Here is a 17,862-nt window from a genome sequence, read left to right on the forward strand (position 1 = left end):
TCATTGAGGCTGTGCGTGCCTCAGTCAGCCAGCCGTAACAATGGTGAAGGGTTATTAGCCATCAGGGTGAGTTAGCAGTTAGCTAGCGGAGCAGCAAGCAGGGGCTAGGGGAGCCTCAGTGCTATTACGTTCTACTGTCACATTCGCTCACAGTTGCTGTCAGCCAAATGCTGCTGTCAGGCCAGAGATGCAGTGGACATCTGGGGCTGCACTGTGGACTAAAACCATAAAGGGCATACTGTTTGCAATATTACATTCTCCTAAAGTTCCCCAGTAGCCACAAGGCTTCATATTTCCCTCAGAATATAAATTGGATATACATGGTTTAGAATTAGGTTATGTTTTGCTAACCATGGTCACGCATGCAGGTAAACTGCATTATTGTTGGCGGTGATGCTGAAAAGGAGCAGGCAACAGCATTCTCACTGAGACTCATGTGGGAGTTGATGTGCTAACACACTCTTCCTTTTAATGGACACACACACACACACATACATACATACTGTATATTCACAGGAAGATACACACACAGAGACACACACACACAGCAGTGTCCACTTACTACCTCATCTCAACTCCTCCCTTACTTGTATGTTTATACTAATCAATGAGACCCTGTCAACACATGCATGATGGAGGCGCAATGTTCCCACTAGCAGAGTTTGTTACCGTGGCAACTGGCCTGGCCTGCAGAGTCGGAGGCCCAACGGGCAATCTGTCCAATTAACAAGGTTTTTAATTGATTTAGCAGCATGCGAGAGTGTTAGTGAGGTGTTAGTGCAGGATACAGGTGCTAACTAGTTGCTCTTTGTATCACACACAATTTATAACTTAAATGAACTTTACATGTTGCACTTGAATTTGTACTTTTCTCTATTTCTATTTATTTTACCTCCTACGCTTTTCTACATGTAGTGTCGGTGGGCTATGAGTATGAGTCCTGTGCCAGTCTCATTCTGTGGGAGAAGAGGACAGCCATCCTGCAAGGCTTTGAACTGGATCCCACCAATCTGGGAGGCTGGTCACTCGACAAGCACCATATACTCAACACACGCAGTGGTGCGTATACACACACACTGACACACAAACGTGCATACAGACTCACAGACACACACTGGTGTTCGCATGAACACATGGGAGAAAGATTTTTGATGCATCATCTACTGTACCATTATCTAAATTCTGCACTAATGCTGAAGCCTTGAAATATAAATGGGCTGATGCTGTGATGTTCGCCCGCTGTGACAATCAATGCACTAATGGAATGGACACACACCGTCTCTCTCTAAGTGGAGCTGAGCACAACAAGTAAACACATTGCAGTGAACAACTCTCTCTGTGTCCATGTGCATTTTCCCTAACACGTAAATAGGCATGCATGCATTCAATTAAGGAAACAGGCGTGTACAAATATAAAATCTACCGGCTTCTGCTGTACCTCAGAATGTTAGATTATGCCTAAAAATCAAAAAGACCGAAATAATAACCTTTCTTCTCCCTATGCTTCTCCTCATCCTCTATCCTCTCTCCTGTCCAGGGATCCTCCACAAGGGCAACGGTGAGAACATCTTTGTGACGGAGCAGCCCCCGGTAATCACCAGCGTCATGGGAAACGGGCGGAGGCGCAGCATCTCCTGCCCTAGCTGTAACGGCCTCGCTGACGGGAACAAGCTGCTGGCACCGGTGGCCCTGGCATCGGGCATCGACGGCAGCCTCTACGTTGGGGACCTCAACTTTGTCCGGAGGGTCTACCCATCTATGAACACCACCGGCATCCTGGAACTAAGGTATGGGGGCAGAGGAGAATGAGGAGGAGAGGAAAAGAAATGAGAGCAGCAGAGAAGAAAACAGTGGCTATGATAAGGGAATAAAAGATACAGTGTTGGGAGAGGAGGATTTAAGAGAGAAAACTAGAGATAGCGTAATAATGAATAGCAATGATGAATGGATAGAAAAAAAAATTGTGATGAACAAAAGGTTCTAAAAATAGGGGTGAATGAAAAGCTGGAAAATGGAGAGGAAAAGAAAGGAAAAGATGGAGATTAATCAGACAGCAGATTGGGATTTGGAGTGTTTTGATGTTGCATGGGAAATGCTGATAGAAAAAAGGGGGGCTGAAAGATTAGGTTTAGCAGACGCAAGGAGGCAGGAGAAGAAGAGAGGGAAAAGAGGAGTTGTCTGCAATACATTGAACATGCAGGATTGGATCCTCCCAGGAACTGAAAAAAAAGGAGGTGAGACACTGGGGATAGCGAGATTGAAGTTGAATTATACACTGCGCTAGATACCATTTCTCCAGGGCGTTTTTACCCATGTTTAAATTTTGCTGTTCGCACCACAGCTAGCTTTCTGCTTCTCTCTGTAGGTTGCTCTCCACAGACCGTGTGAATTAACATTTGTTTTGTTGTGCTTTTATCTCTCCTTCTCCCTTGAAGGAACAAAGATTTCAGACACAGGTAAGATGCTTATGATGATAAATCAGAAGTTTCTACTGCATATCCCTGCAACAATAGCACAAGCACTTCAAACATTTTCCATTGAAAATTTGAAATCAAGCTATTCACCGGCATGATAATCATCACTTGTTTTCCTCCCCCTCAGTAACAACCCAACCCATAAGTACTTCCTGGCTGTGGATCCAGTATCCGGGGCATTGTTTATCTCAGACACCAACTCCCGTCGTATCTACCGCGTTCGCTCGCTAACGGGTGGCCGGCTTCTGTCAGACAACGCCGAGGTGGTGGCCGGGACAGGGGAGCAGTGCCTGCCCTTTGACGAACGCTGTGGGGATGGAGGCAAAGCCACCGAAGCTACACTTATGAGCCCCAAAGGTGAGCCAGTGAAGGGAAGCATGTGGCCAATAAACATACCTTGAAGTTTGTTCTACAGATTTTCATGGATTGAAAATCAATTGATGGACTTAATGCTGGTCACTGGTCTTTGAAAGCTTCACATTTTTTCCCCAGCTCTCTAGCTGACCACTACAGTTCTCAGCATATGTAAATTGAGGCACCTTAATTTCCTAGTCACAATATCCTTTTTTTCTTAATCTGTCCATCTTGTGATTCAACTAAAGCAGGACAGAGACAGAAGGAGGTTATAAACCAGATTAATGTTAAACTTATTAATGGAATTATTTTTGTGGTTCACTGGAGCTTGGAACACTGTGACACCAAACTGTCAAGGATGTCACACTGTCACATTTCCCGTCACTGACGTAAGTGTGTGTACAGGCGTGCATGTACGACTGCAAATGTTCGTATGGGTGTGTGAATGTGTGTGTGTGTGTGTGTGTGTGTGTGTGTGTGTGTGTGTGTGTGTGTGGGGGTGTGTGAAAGTGCGTGTCTGTGTGTGTGTGTGTGTGTTTGTTTGCGAGAGAGACGAGAGGGAGAGATAGGGGAAGACAATGAGGTACTGGTTCCCTTTCACCTGTCAGAGGCAAAGTCAGCCAGCTCACATCAGTTTGCCCTCTCTTTCCCTCTCTCTCTCTCTATCCCCCCCAGCTCTCTTTCTCTCTCTCTCTCTCTCTCTCTCCTCTCCTCTTTCTCTTTGTCTCTCGCTCTCTCACTTACTCTGTGTCCTTCGCTGTATCCTCCATCTGTTGTTGTGTATCTCAGCGCATCTAGGAGTTATTTTGGGGCACAGTTGCCTAGAACAAACACACCTGTCTGAATGCCTGCTGCCTGTTAGACCGACAAGGCTGACACTGCACCACTGGTAAATGATAGAAAGAGAGAGGCAGAAACAAATGAAACGGAGAAGGGAGGGGGCGACAAACAAACAAACAAAAAAAAAAACAGACAGACAGGGGGGAAATTCAGGATACGAGGGGAGACCAAGGGGAGAGGAGTGCAACAGATCACTTGCCACATCCTGAAGAGAGTCAGCGTCTTTCTGAAAAATGTACTTGCAGCCTGCCGTCGTCCTCTGGGAGGAGCATCAGCTCAAATCTGCATCCCAATGACTCATCCCAAAACTAACACTTCTCTAACAGTTCAATGCCCATTCAGTGACTTTGCTCCCTCTCATTCGATGAAACATGGAGCAATTCGGCTGTCAGGCCCGCTATCTGTTTTCAGCCCATGGAAAAAAAGTGAAGTATAATAGACTTAAAATGTCTATGGGTTGCCCGCTCTGCGAGAATTATGAGTTTTCATCCGTGGTCCTCATTTCCCCTTTGACAGGTATCGCAGTGGATAAAAATGGGCTGATGTACTTTGTGGACGCCACCATGATCCGTAAGGTAGACCAGAACGGAATCATCTCCACTCTGCTGGGGGCCAACGACCTGACTGCCGTGCGGCCGCTGAGCTGTGACGCCAGCATGGACGTCAGCCAGGTAGGACGGGGAAGGAGGAAGAGACAGAGGGTGATGGGATGATAGATGATGATCTAAAAGCCCCATGAGAGCTCAGCTATGATGCTAGCGTGGACGCCAGCCAGCCAGGAGGTCAGGGAGTGATTGATTTAGGGAGGGATTAAAGAGGTTGAAGCCATGGATAAATGAATAGATCAAAAGAGAGTGAAGACTGCAGTCACTTTAGGGAAAATGAAGAAGAGACTTGTCTGAACTTTGGCATCCATTCAATAGGCCTTCCTCAGCATAGATATGGTCTCATTGATATCTGCTCTATCTCTCCACCAGGTGCGTCTCGAGTGGCCCACGGACTTAGCAGTGAACCCCATGGACAACTCTCTGTACGTCCTCGAAAACAACGTTATCCTACGCATCACTGAGAACCACCAGGTCTGTACCATGAAGCTCGACTGGGACTGCAAACCCCACAGGGTGGACACTCACTATGCAGTTTTGACAAGATTTAGTCCCAATTAGGCTTTCTCAAACCAATTTAGAAGTACAAATTTATATTCTAGTATAACAGTTTTTTCACCAAGAAACTTAAAAGTTTTGCTGGGAAGGCAACATTGCTGCTTAATTAGTTCAAGGAATATTTTAGTGTCTAGAGTCTAACTTCACATAAGGAAAGTTTCATCTGATGTAACTATTGCAATAGTAACGCGATGCTACCGGCTCTAAATAGTTGTGGTGTTATTGTTGTTGCTTGATCATGGATCTAATATTCTTTTCCATGACTCTGTCCATAGGTGAGCATCATAGCAGGCCGGCCCATGCACTGCCAGGTGCCAGGTATCGACTACAGCCTCAGCAAGCTGGCTATCCATGCCGCCCTGGAGAGCGCCACTGCCATTGCTCTGTCCCACACTGGCATCCTCTACATCGCTGAGACCGATGAGAAAAAGATCAACCGAGTTAGACAGGTATGAGACAGATAAATAAACAGTAGTTTGGTTGTCTGGTTTAGAATGATTCTGTCAGTCTGAAGTTATTTTCTTGGCTAGCAAAATTGACAGCACAGCTGGTCGGGCTGTGTGGGTGTTTTTTGAGAATTCAGATATTCTGAGATTGTCTCAGATCCCCAGATACTACATTCAGTTCATAGACTTTTATGCACATATTTTTTTATATTTTTTTGCAGTCCTCTGTTTTGATAAGCCAAAAAACAAATTTATTTAGTTTTTTGTAATATAGCTTCTTTTATGGAGTGCTGAGTTTTTTTTCCATCTCATCTTTAAACATCTGTCCTCTCCTACTTTCTGTCTCTGTGCATTTTTCTCAGGTGAGCACTAACGGAGAAATCTCTCTCCTGGCCGGTGCTGCCTCCGACTGCGATTGCAAGAATGACGTCAACTGCAATTGTTTCTATGGTGATGATGGCTACGCCCCCGACGCTGGCCTGAACTCCCCCGCCTCCCTGGCTGTATCTCCTGATGGGACGCTCTTCATCGCAGACCTCAACAACATACGCATCAGAGCTGTCCGAGCCAATCGGCCCGGCCCGGCCGTCTCAAGCGTGGGGTTGTCTGGATCAGGGGTGGGGCAGTATGAGGTTGCATCGCCAAGGGAACAGGAGCTGTATGTCTTCAATGGGGAGGGGCTCCATATCCAGACGGTGAGTCTAGTGACTGGGGAGCCGCTTTACAACTTTACCTACGGTCCTGACGGAGAGTTGGCCACGCTGGTGGACAATTGCAACAACACAGTCAGGGTGAGGCGGGACGGCCTTGGCCAGGGTGGAGGAGCCGGCCTGCTCAGACTGGTGCTGCTGCCAGAGAACCAGGTGGTGACCCTGGGACTGGACCCCACTGGGGGGCTGCGCAGTGTCTCGGCCCTGGGCCAGGAAGTGGCTCTGCTGGGCTACAGCGGCAGCACGGGCCTCCTGGCCACCAAAGCCGATGAGACCGGATGGACCACCTTCTACCAGTGAGTGTGCGATAGTGGTAAAGATGTCTGAATGACTGTTTGTATTTTCCCTCTCAGTGGGTGTACATCCACCACTTAGCTTATCTGGGCCCATTAAACAATCTGAAATACAAAATGCATGAGCTTCCCAGCTTTTATGTTCATCATGTTTTATTTCATTCCCTGTTTTCCCCTGTGACACCCCACACAGTGCACTGCTGCCCCCTAGTGTTAGCTTTTATAACTACAGCCAGCTCCTGTAACATAGCCTGTTAGGTTCCTCTCTGCCGGCTTGCTGACGAATGACAGGTTCCGCATGTGAGTTTGTGTGTGTGTGTGTATGTGTGTGTGTGTGTGTGTGTGTGTGTGTGCGTGGGCGGTCGCTGTGTGTCCTTCCTTCACCGATCTGCTCATGGCTATCTCCCATCTCCCAGATATGACAGCGAGGGTCGTCTGACCAATGTGACATACCCCACGGGCATGGTGACGAGTCTGCACCGTGAGATCGAACGCTCCATCAACATTGACATTGAGAGTTCCAGCAGGGATGATGATGTCACTGTCATCACCAACCTGTCCTCAGTCGAAGCCTCGTACACAGTGGTGCAAGGTAGAGACACACTCGGCACATGCATGCAGAGGAACAGCTGGGTTAGACTTTTTAGGCTAATAGGATACTAGACTTTCATTCATACTCAGGATGGAGTGATACATAAAAAGGCGGGCAAACGATGAGATGTCATCACCATAAGGGAACCAACCACCAATACAAATGGAAATCGATTATCATTTATATTATTCATCAATTATTAATTATATTATTATTTACAAGAAAACAATAATTTATATTTTATATCCTCAAGGGCCTTATTTTACCTTACACCAGTAAGTTTGTAGTACTTACTATGATGCTAGGAATTTATGTCATAAAGATTTATGATTTATTTAAAAAGTAAAGGGTTAACCCTGTTGTGCAAATACAAATATTGGTAAACTGAGTTGAGATGGGTTTACTCTCCTGTACATCCCTGTTTGTACAGTATATGCTTTGATAAAATACCCATAAACTCTAGAACTACTGAATTTTAGTATTCAAGGAAATAGTCACCCTGTGTGATTGTGAATATGCAGAGGTCTGACGACTCTAATTGAATGTGTTCTAATTTTCACACAGTTATGTGCATACTCTACGAAATCATTTCTTCCTTCACCCTGATCCAACCCTCTCTCCCTCTCTCGTGGACCAAAATTACCAATATACGTATAGTTGTTAATCCCAACTGGGGCCATTCTGCTTATCATTACAGCCAAATTCATTAACTCGTGTAGAGTGGATCCTCCTCATCCCCCAAGCTCTCTCTCTTTTTCTCATGCACACGCATATATACCCACACGCACTCACATACACATGCATAGCCCCCACCCATTTCCCATGATCCCTTAGCTTATTCGGTCTGTTTAGAGAACAGGAAGAAGGAGAATAATTGGCTCTCCTCCCCTGACCCGAACAAGTGGCGTGACAGAAGTATGAATGCAGAGTGTAGACTGTAAGAAGTCTTAAAGGCCTCGGAGAATAAGAATAAGTTGTAGATGTATTCAGTGATCCACTCGAGTTGCTGGAGGAAAGGGGGAAAGTTACTCACAGAGCTGTAAGTCATTTAAGGTTTCCACTGCATTGTGTGGGTTTCAGCACAGTTCTCTGCTGACATACTCACTTAACCATCTCTCTCTCTCTCGCTCTCTCTCTCTCTCTCTCTCTCTCTCTCTCTCTCTTCATTAACTCCTGCACAGTGAATCCTCCTTAGCCCTCAAGCTCTCATCTCTCTCACCCTCTCTCTCGCTCTCTCTCTCTTTCTCTCTCTCTCTCTCTCTCTCTCTTTCTCTCTCTCTCTCTCTCTCAGTTTTATTACAGAGATTGTTCAGATAGAGAGAGCAGAGAAGATTTATCTAACGGCTGCTGCTGCCAAGTCAATGGAAAAAGCTTCTCTTGTCTGTTTGAGGCATTGTTAAAATGCCGCCTTGAGCTTTATTACAAATTGGCCTTATGGATTACTGTCGTTTATGGTGGGGCTTCAAAGGGAGACACCATCTGATCCCCTCACCTTTTGTAAATGAAATAACCCCTCCCCCCTGCATCTGCCAGACATTTCTGGGCCAAAAACAATTTTATCTTATTTTCAGTCACTTCATCACTTCATTGTGATCAAGCCACCTGTTTTCGCACATCAGACCGAAAGGTTTAGCATCAGCAATGCGCATTTAGTCTCTCTCTATTCCTTTTTTGGGAGAGAGCCTTTTAAGTACTGTAGAGAGATGTCAGATTCGCTTGCCTTTCTACCTGCACTCTGTTTCCTAAAACTATATTAGAATATTTTGGAGATTGCAGTGACAGTGCTCCATAAATGTTTTACGGCCGTGAACAAATTCTCATTTTTATTCCGATATGAGCCTCCAGGCTTATGACTGGAGTTTCTCTTTACTTGATAATATTTAGCTTATTTGTCTCAGTAGAAGAGACAATATGCCACCCCAGAAAACTACACATTTGGTTTTAGTTGATGTTGCTTTTCCTAACATCATGCCCTTGCCATTGTATGTCACACTTTCTGATGCCACAGAATGAGGATGCTGGCTCCTTGCCTTATGACTCATGTTCATCTATCTCCCCCTACAGACCAGGTGAGGAACAGCTACCAGCTATGCAACAACGGGACCTTGAGGGTGATGTATGCCAATGGGATGGGCATCAGCTTCCACACAGAGCCCCACATCCTGGCAGGGTCCGTCAGCCCTACGATTGGTCGTAGGAACATCACCCTGCCCACCGACAACGGCCTCAACTCCATTGAATGGCGTCTGCGCAAGGAGCAGACCAAGGGCAAGGTGACGGTGTTCGGCAGGAAGCTGAGGGTGAGTTGACATTGTTTTGTGACATCAAAATATATCTACAGGTCTATTCTTAGCCACTCAGAACATCACTGTTTTAGAAAAGTATCATTAACCTCTCTCCATTTCATCCTTTTCTTCAGGCCCATGGGCGTAACCTCCTCTCCATTGACTTTGACCGCAACACGCGCACAGAGAAGATCTACGACGATCACCGCAAGTTCACGCTGCGCATCATGTACGACGCTCAGGGTCGGCCAGCCATGTGGTTGCCTAGCAGCAGCCTGGCAGTGGTCAATGTGTCCTATTCTACCACTGGACAGCTGGTTGGGCTGCAGAGGGGCAGCATGAGCGAGAGGACCGAGTTTGACCCCCAGGGACGCATCCTGTCTCGCTCCTTTGTGGACGGCAAGGTGTGGAGCTACAGTTACCTGGATAAAGTAAGTGAAGCATTTATCATTAAGCTTTTCATCTAAGAATCAGAAGTCACCAAGGCAAGGCAATAACAAGGAAGGATAGTAATTTGGACTGGAGAATTGAAGTGAAATGATGTAGAATTTTTATGATGATGATTATTCAAATTAATCAGCCAAGAATAGATGACTCCTGAAATCATTTCCATAGAAAATCCCAAAGGGCTACATGGTAATGATGATATTAAATGAATCTGTATTTTGCCTTCCTTTTCTCTGTCTCCCTCCGTGCCTCCAGTCCATGGTGCTGCTCCTGCAGAGCCAGCGACAGTACATCTTTGAGTTTGACACCTCGGGTCGGGTCACGGCCGTCACCATGCCCAGCGTAGCCCGCCACACCATGTTCACACACGTGTCAGTGGGCTACATCCGCAACACCTACAACCCCCCGGAGAGCAACGCCTCCATTATCCACGACTTCAGCGAGGACGGCAGACCCCAGGCCTCGCATTACCTGGGCACCGGCCGCCGTGTCCTCTACAAGTACGGCAAGCTGGCCAAGCTGTCGGAGATCGTGTACGACAGCACCGCCGTCACTTTCGGCTACGACGAGACAGCCGGTGTGCTGAAGATGGTCAATCTGCAGAGCGGGGGCTTCTCCTGCACCATCCGCTATCGCAAAATGGGCCCACTCATCGACAAGCAGATCTACCGCTTCAGCGAGGAGGGAATGGTCAACGCCCGATTCGACTACACCTACCACGACAACAGCTTCCGCATCGCCAGCATGAAGCCGGTAATCAGCGAGACGCCACTGCCTGTCGACCTCTACCGATACGATGAGATCTCTGGCAAGGTAAAGAAATCACTGTTCTACATTCTCCTTTTAATAATAAGATACATGCTTAACTGTGTTGGAGTTGTTTACAATGGAAGCATACAGAAATCACACATTTAAATGCACCTAGAATCAGTATTTTCAAGAATTGTATTTTCAGCAATGGTGACTCTACTACTCCAGCAGCACTCCACAGCAGTTCTATGGCAACTTAATAATACAGTTCAGATATACAAAAGGGCTTACAAAACAAACTCTTTGTGTATTCCACAACAGAGGTGTACCGTCTTTGGCTGCCAGTGGACTCACCCTTTCTATAAACTTCTCTCTTACAGGTGGAGCACTTTGGGAAGTTTGGGGTTATTTACTACGACATTAATCAGATTATCACCACAGCCGTCATGACGCTGAGTAAGCATTTTGACACCCACGGTCGCATCAAGGAGGTCCAGTACGAGATCTTCCGTTCGCTCATGTACTGGATGACAGTGCAGTACGACAGCATGGGACGGGTGGTGAAGAGAGAGCTGAAAATTGGGCCCTACGCCAACACCACTCAGTACCGCTATGAGTACGACGGAGACGGACAGCTCAGCGGTGTCAAGGTGAATATTTCGTGTGCAAAGAGTTGGTATTTTGTGGGTCATTTTATGCATGGTCTTAATCCCTACGAGCTCCAGGGGCACGCTCTCACCTCACATTGCATTAGACTTCACTAGATAGTTTATATCTGTTTCAGTTATAGGCACTTTACTGTTGATTCATGGTATTTCTACTCATCCTTCCATCCAGGTGAATGACTGGTCCACGTGGCGCTACAGCTATGACCTGAACGGTAACCTCCATCTGCTGAATCCCGGGAACAGCGCCCGCATCATGCCGCTCCGCTATGACCTCCGAGACCGCATCACACGCCTGGGAGACGTCCAGTACCGCCTGGACGAGGACGGCTTCCTCAGCCAGCGTGGCTCAGACGTCTTCGACTACAACTCAAAGGGTCAGCTGTTGCGGGCTTACAACCGAGGACCGGGTGGCTGGAGCGTCCAGTACCACTATGACGGGCTGGGCCGCAGGGTGTCCACTAGGAACAGCCTGGGACAGCACCTGCAGTTCTTCTATGCTGACCTCAACCACCCCGCCAGGGTCACACACATCTTCAACCATTCCAGCTCTGATATATCCTCACTCTACTATGACCTACAGGTGGGCTTGGGTGCCTAGAGATATGCCACATCTACCTATATTCTGTTTATATATTAAGAGGGTGAGAGACGGGTGTTGGTTGTATGAGGAGGATGGTGAAATGGATAGAATGGCTGATTAATATTGCTATTAGAGCAGTACAGCTGTAACTAATGGTAAAATTTTCTCATGATCAGGGCCATCTGTTTGCTATGGAGGTGAGCAGTGGAGAAGAGTACTACATAGCTTCCGACAACACCGGCACACCACTGGCTGTGTTCAGCAGCAATGGACAGATGATCAAACAGGTAATGCACTAAGCAGTTTTTAATCACACTTAATGTGTTCAGTTGACTGGTATTAGTATTAGTACTAAGAAAATTATGTTGTTCCCCCTATTTGTCCAAGAAACAATTAAAACACTAAGAAAGCTGGGCAGCAGGGTGGTATGGTGAGTAGGGAGACTGTCCTAAAACCAGACAACAGCTCCAGGGACGCTGCTCTGCAGCTCACCCTGTGCTCTGACCTTCCTATGGGAGGATGAGTTTAGTACCAAAAGCAAACAGAGCATGCTTGTGTCGTCCAGGTCCAGTACACAGCCTACGGAGAAGTGTACCTGGACTCTAACCCAGAGTTCCAGCTGGTGGTGGGGTTCCACGGCGGTCTCTACGACCCCTTGACTAAGCTGGTCCACTTCACCCAGCGGGACTACGACGTCCTGGCCGGCCGCTGGACCTCGCCTGACTACGGCATCTGGCCGAAGATAGGAAAAGACCCCGCTCCGTTCAACCTGTACATGTTCAAGAACAACAACCCCCTCAGTGACATGCTGGATGTCAAGAATTACGTCACAGGTAGAGGAAAAGAGGGAGATGTAATAATATTGTGCACGTATTGTATTCTGTTATGTTTGCTTTCTACTTCATTTAGCCATTATCGGTATATCTAAAGCACTTGGGTACTGAATCAAAACTGTCCATTATCAAAAAACTTTGCAACGCTACACATGTTAAATGCGTCATACCATAATGTTGTAGAAAATAAATGTAGATTATTTCAAAGGTGGAACTTCAATAGAGTTGTCAGGTAAACCCAGTGGTATAAAGATCAGGCAGGTAGAGGTGAATTTAGTTCAGTCATGGCACGTGGATTTCCATCAAAGTAGAAAAGAGATAGAACAAGCTCAACTTATATAGGGTTTACTGTCTACTAACATGGCCATTACTGACGACTGTAATGTTCTAAATTCAGTACAGAGTGTTACTAACTAATCTGGGCATTTCATGGTAAAGGGTAAACAACCTTGGAACCTATCAGGATTACATACTTGGAATACTGATGCCAAGAAATAGATTGTTCTGGAAAAAATAGTTCACACAAGGAATTCTATGTGGCACAGTAGCTGACGGCTATACACTGCACTAGCTGAGTCACAAAAGATACGCAATTTCTCATCCCTATAATGTTTGGCGATAAAAGTGATTCATTTTTCTGCCGTGTTTAACTTTGTCATTCAGCTGGTAATTTCCCTCTTATCTGCTGCTCTAGATGTGAAGAGCTGGCTGGTGATGTTTGGCTTCCAGCTCAGTAACATAATCCCAGGGTTTCCTCGTCACTCCCTCTACTTTGTAGAGCCACCGTATGAGCTGCAGGCCACCCAGCACTGTGAGAATGGACAGGTATGTTACAGTAGGACTTCACAGCTACTGTGCATGGTGACCGAGAACATCTACATCCTCAAAATCCAATCCAGTATTAACCCCACAATTATGTTTCAGCTGTTCTAATGGATATTAATGCAAATACAGATACCAATCATCCTCCACAGTAATTTGTAATACTGCTTTGCTAACAACTGTCCTATCTTTATCTTTGCCCAACTCCTTTGTTTTGCACAGTGATTGTTAACACATTACAGTCTCTCTCTCTCTCTTACAAAGTGATTGTTAACCTGTTGACTTCCTCATGTAGCTCATCACCGGTGTGCAGCAGGCAGCAGAGCGCCACAACCAGGCCTTCATGGCCCTGGAGGGTCGCCTGCTCAACAAGGAACGTCGCGGACGCAAGGACAAGCCTGGCCACTGGTTTGGCACCAGCACCCCCATCGTCGGCCGTGGGGTGATGCTGGCGCTGAAGGAGGGCCGCGTGGTGGCCGGCGTGTCGGCCATGGCCAGCGACGACAGCCGTAAAGTGGCTCTGGTGCTCAATGGCGCCCTCTACCTAGACGGCACGCATTACACCCAGGACGGGAAGGACTGTCACTTCTTTGTGAAAGTGGGCTCTGCCGACAGCGACCTGTTGGCCCTCGGGCTCACCAACGGGCGCAAGGCGCTGGAGAGCGGCATCAATGTGACGGTGAGCGGCCGGTCGAGGAGAGGGGCGACTGTGGAGTTTGCAGTTCCGTCACTAGCACTGAGCATTCGCTACGGGCTCGCCCTGGACGTGGTGGATGAAGAGAAGGTAAGACTGTTGGAGCTGGCCAGGCAGAGGGCGCTGGCTGGGGCCTGGGCCAGGGAGCAGCAGAGGGCCCGGGACGGGAAGGAGGGCAGTCGCCTGTGGACGGAGGGGGAGAGACAGCAGCTGCTAACAACAGGCAGAGTGCAGGGCTACGACGGCTACTATGTGCTGCCTGTGGAGCAGTACCCAGAACTGGCTGACAGCAGCAACAACATCCAGTTCCTCAGACAGAACGAGATGGGCAAGAGGTAACAGCCCACCTGAACTTGTTTGAAGGGCAGACTCTCTCTTCCCTTTCTCCCACTTTCCCTTTCCCTTGATCCTAGTCCTTTTCCCGCCCAGCCTCCTCGCCCCTACTCCTCTCAAAACCCACGGAGAATTAACCAACCAACCAACGGGGTTACTCACGGAACGCTGCAGGGACTTTTGAAAAGAATGACTTATCAGAAAAAATATTATTGTTAATTTTACTGCCACAGGCAAAAAATTTAAAGTTTAGTCAAGCGTTTCTTTTTTTGAAAACAAACTTTGAACAACTGAAAAAGCACTGATGAACTTTTAGAACTGTTGCTTAATGAATAAGAAGATTCCCCTTTTTAAAAAAGATATTGATATTTTCACCCATATTTTTTGGGTCACACTGAGAGCGGCCATGACAGCTACTGAACACATGGTGGAGTTGTGCTGTGCTGGGTTCTGCGGTCAAGGCTTGTCTCTAATAGAAACTGAAGGCAAAGGGACCAAAATGGAGGCAAAGCCACCCCAGATTACAGCCAGTCACAACTGCGGAGCAAAGGAGGACATCCTAAACAGCGACAGAACAATGCAATGTAAAAGGCCGTCCAATACTATGAGTCATCTCCCTGTCTCAGGCCTCCCATTGTCCACCACGGACCTGTCCTCTGCTGCTGAGGCAGCATATATCCAACCAAGCAACACGCAAGATACCAACATCCTTGAACACACTCAAGAGTTATAAATGAACTACAAAAAAAAATAAACTTTTTAAAAAAAACACAGTTTAAAAAAATGATGGCTATATTTGTGGACAGTGGTATCACACAGCATTGTTTTATTTTGAAATGGGGAGAAGAATCATATTACTACATATGTGTCAGACTACACTGAATTTCAGGATGTTGCGTATACTGTAGATGCCGTAGTTTTGTACGTTTCAGTCGCGGTAGAATTGTGAGACTTTCACCAAGGCACTTCTGTACAGAACGATCAAAACACCCCTCACAGAGTCCTGAAAACATGCTAAGTTAGTATCAAGAGCTATTTATTTTACTTTATTCTTTTTTATTTATTTATTGTTCTTAGTACTATATGACAATCATGAAGGAGTCACCAGTTGTATTCAAAATGAACATTAGCGGATGAGTTTATTTTCTTTTGTAAAATATGTAAGAAATGTTCATTTTGTTTTTGTATTAATTTCAGTTTGCTGCCAGGGCAAATAATAGTCACTCTCAAAAAGAATAATTTATGTAATAAAGTGTTTTAAAAACGGTTTATACTTTAAATAAAGTCTTTAAAACTGTGAAATCTGTTTTTTCGAAATATATCTCGATGTACAGTGTATAGACCTACCTTTATGCAGCACAGTAGAATATTGTTGAGAATATCAAGTTTTATATTTCTAAGAGGAAGTGGCTTGTAATGTGCGAAATCTTTAGCTGGTCTTACTACTCTAGAGTTTTGTGACACTCTAATATTCCATATCTACAATATCAATCCCCAGTTTGTTGTTTTTGACTGTTTGTTTTTCGTTTGGAAGCAGAAATATTACTGTCCTAGATCCCAACAGCAGTAGCAGTAATGGATCCCTCTCACTGTGAAGAGACTCGTGCTGGATGTCATAATGTACCAAATCAGTATTATCGAAGGATGATTCTTAAACATTCACTGAAACGAGACTCTTCTGAGAACCTTATCAATAAAAAATACTTGTTTACTTCAACCATGCCATGTGTGGTTTTCTTCTACTTGCATCTTTTTTTGTTTGAATGCTTTTGATGTTCTTTTGTATGACAGTAAATTCCCCCCTTATGACTTAAATCAGTGGTTCTCAACGCGGGTCCGGGGACCACCAGGGGTCCTTGAGGGGATTCCAGGGGGTCCCCAGCAAATTGATGAATTATCATTATTATTATTATTATTGTTATTGTTATTAACCATTATTTCATTTGCAAGAAGTTAATGCAATTAGAGAATGTAGAAGAATGACTGTTTTGATAATACTTTCACTGTCATCAACTTAATTTAATTTGAAAATCTCATCAAATGGGGGTCCGTGGCCTTAATGTGCACTAAATTAGGGATCCTCGATATGAAAAAGATTGACTTAAATGACTTCTACATTCATATTGGTTGCATTTCAAAGAAATCCACGCATTGCTTATTGCCAGTATATACTGTATGGTTGTGGGTACACTGGAAAGCTCCATTGGTTTAAACGGGTTTGTTGCATACCATTACCTTCACAGAGGGGGTGTATGTTTATGTTCCAGGTATTTTTGATTGTTTGAAAAAAAATATCTGAACTTTTAAAATGATGCTTGTGATTTAATGGCATATCAGTAGCTAATAATCACACACACAACGGTTTTCCTCTCTCCAGCCAAATAGCTTACAAAGGACAAAGGTGCCAGTACTCTGATACTGGTCGTCAGTCTCCTCACCCTCAAGCCAAACTTTGCACGTCAGTTCAAATTATCTCTTAAGTAGCCACTGAAATGTAACGTGCGACCCCCAGATGCCGACAGCTAAGTCACATGGTTGTTTTCTTGGTCTAGCTCTAGTCTATGTGGCTGCTTTGCACATGCCAGCACCCCTTCAGGTACTTCAGGTTGGTAGTATGTGAAACATCATTATCGTTCTTTCCTTTGGCACTTTTGTGTAAAATTGTGCTGCACCTTCTATAGAACGATCACTGCAGTGAAACTAGTTTGTGTCGCCCACACTGTCAGTGAATCAGGCAGACGGCCATGTTGCAGACACCATCCTGCTCCAGCCGGGTCACCTCTCACTGCGTTATAAATAGATACATGGATCCAGCCAGGCTCCAGCAGCTACAGTATACTGATCTATACTCTCTGCTCTCTCTCTCTCTCTCTCTCACATGCACACATACACTGCTGCAATCCACAATATCTTGCAATCACAATTCTGACTCCTTTGGGGATAAATTATTTTAATGCAAGATTCTCATCTAAAGCAAAAGGCATCTAACAAGTCATTTGGTTTCATCTGTTTTGCAATCAACACATTTTTTCATATTTTCAGTTTTACTTCCAAGGAATGTGAGTATTAAAAATAATAATTTTGAAATCATTTTTTATATCAGGGTCACCATGAAAAAACATTTGCAGCCATTGAATGTTACAGCGATCAAACATAAATCATTGTCATCTTTAAAAATGCATTCCATTTATTGTCATATGATTCACCTGAAGACATACATCAGCAAAAAACAGCTCTTGTGCAAATAAAAGGTATACATTTCAAGCATCAGCTTCTTAAGAGGACCCTGCAGCGTACTGGCATCCAGGGGTCTTGGTGGCCGTTGAGGGGGGCAGGATGGGTGGGGTGGGGGGGGGTGGGGGTTGGCCTTGGGGATGGGAAGTAGCATATCTGGAAGGGCGGGGGGGGGGGGGGGGGGTAGGCAGGAGTAGTATCTTACAGAGGTAATAAGATCATAAAGTGCCAAGGAGAGCCTCACACTAGACGAGCCTGAGATCCGAGTGTGCGTGTGCGTGTGTGTGTGTGTGTGTATGTGCTCGGGCGCGAGTAGAAGTCAATGAGTGTGCCACACGTACCGA

At 45.7% G+C, this 17,862-nt stretch overlaps 1 protein-coding gene across 1 annotated transcript in view; it reads left to right on the forward strand.

Annotated features, from left to right (window-relative positions):
• The window catches only part of LOC139639696 (teneurin-2-like), a gene marked incomplete at its 5' end in the record, with an annotated part of 31,357 nt that extends 17,067 nt beyond the window's left edge, over positions 1-14,290 (forward strand). Inside the window, 18 exons of the mRNA XM_071513843.1 lie at positions 916-1,059; positions 1,538-1,787; positions 2,436-2,456; positions 2,602-2,831; positions 4,185-4,339; positions 4,646-4,747; positions 5,107-5,280; positions 5,640-6,283; positions 6,697-6,872; positions 8,937-9,172; positions 9,292-9,588; positions 9,860-10,417; positions 10,735-11,004; positions 11,192-11,602; positions 11,779-11,889; positions 12,168-12,435; positions 13,130-13,260; positions 13,553-14,290. Of these exons, the coding sequence (XP_071369944.1) occupies positions 916-1,059; positions 1,538-1,787; positions 2,436-2,456; positions 2,602-2,831; positions 4,185-4,339; positions 4,646-4,747; positions 5,107-5,280; positions 5,640-6,283; positions 6,697-6,872; positions 8,937-9,172; positions 9,292-9,588; positions 9,860-10,417; positions 10,735-11,004; positions 11,192-11,602; positions 11,779-11,889; positions 12,168-12,435; positions 13,130-13,260; positions 13,553-14,290 (4,916 nt within the window). The remainder of the gene's footprint in view (positions 1-915; positions 1,060-1,537; positions 1,788-2,435; positions 2,457-2,601; positions 2,832-4,184; positions 4,340-4,645; positions 4,748-5,106; positions 5,281-5,639; positions 6,284-6,696; positions 6,873-8,936; positions 9,173-9,291; positions 9,589-9,859; positions 10,418-10,734; positions 11,005-11,191; positions 11,603-11,778; positions 11,890-12,167; positions 12,436-13,129; positions 13,261-13,552) is intronic.
• Between the last annotated feature and the right edge of the window lie 3,572 nt (positions 14,291-17,862).

The sequence above is a fragment of the Centroberyx affinis genome, unplaced genomic scaffold (genome assembly GCF_046629955.1).
Source record: "Centroberyx affinis isolate AG114_WGS23_722 - 3 ecotype Tasmania unplaced genomic scaffold, CSIRO-AGI_Caff_v1 ptg007571l_1, whole genome shotgun sequence".
In the NCBI taxonomy this organism is placed as follows: Eukaryota; Metazoa; Chordata; class Actinopteri; order Beryciformes; family Berycidae; genus Centroberyx; species Centroberyx affinis.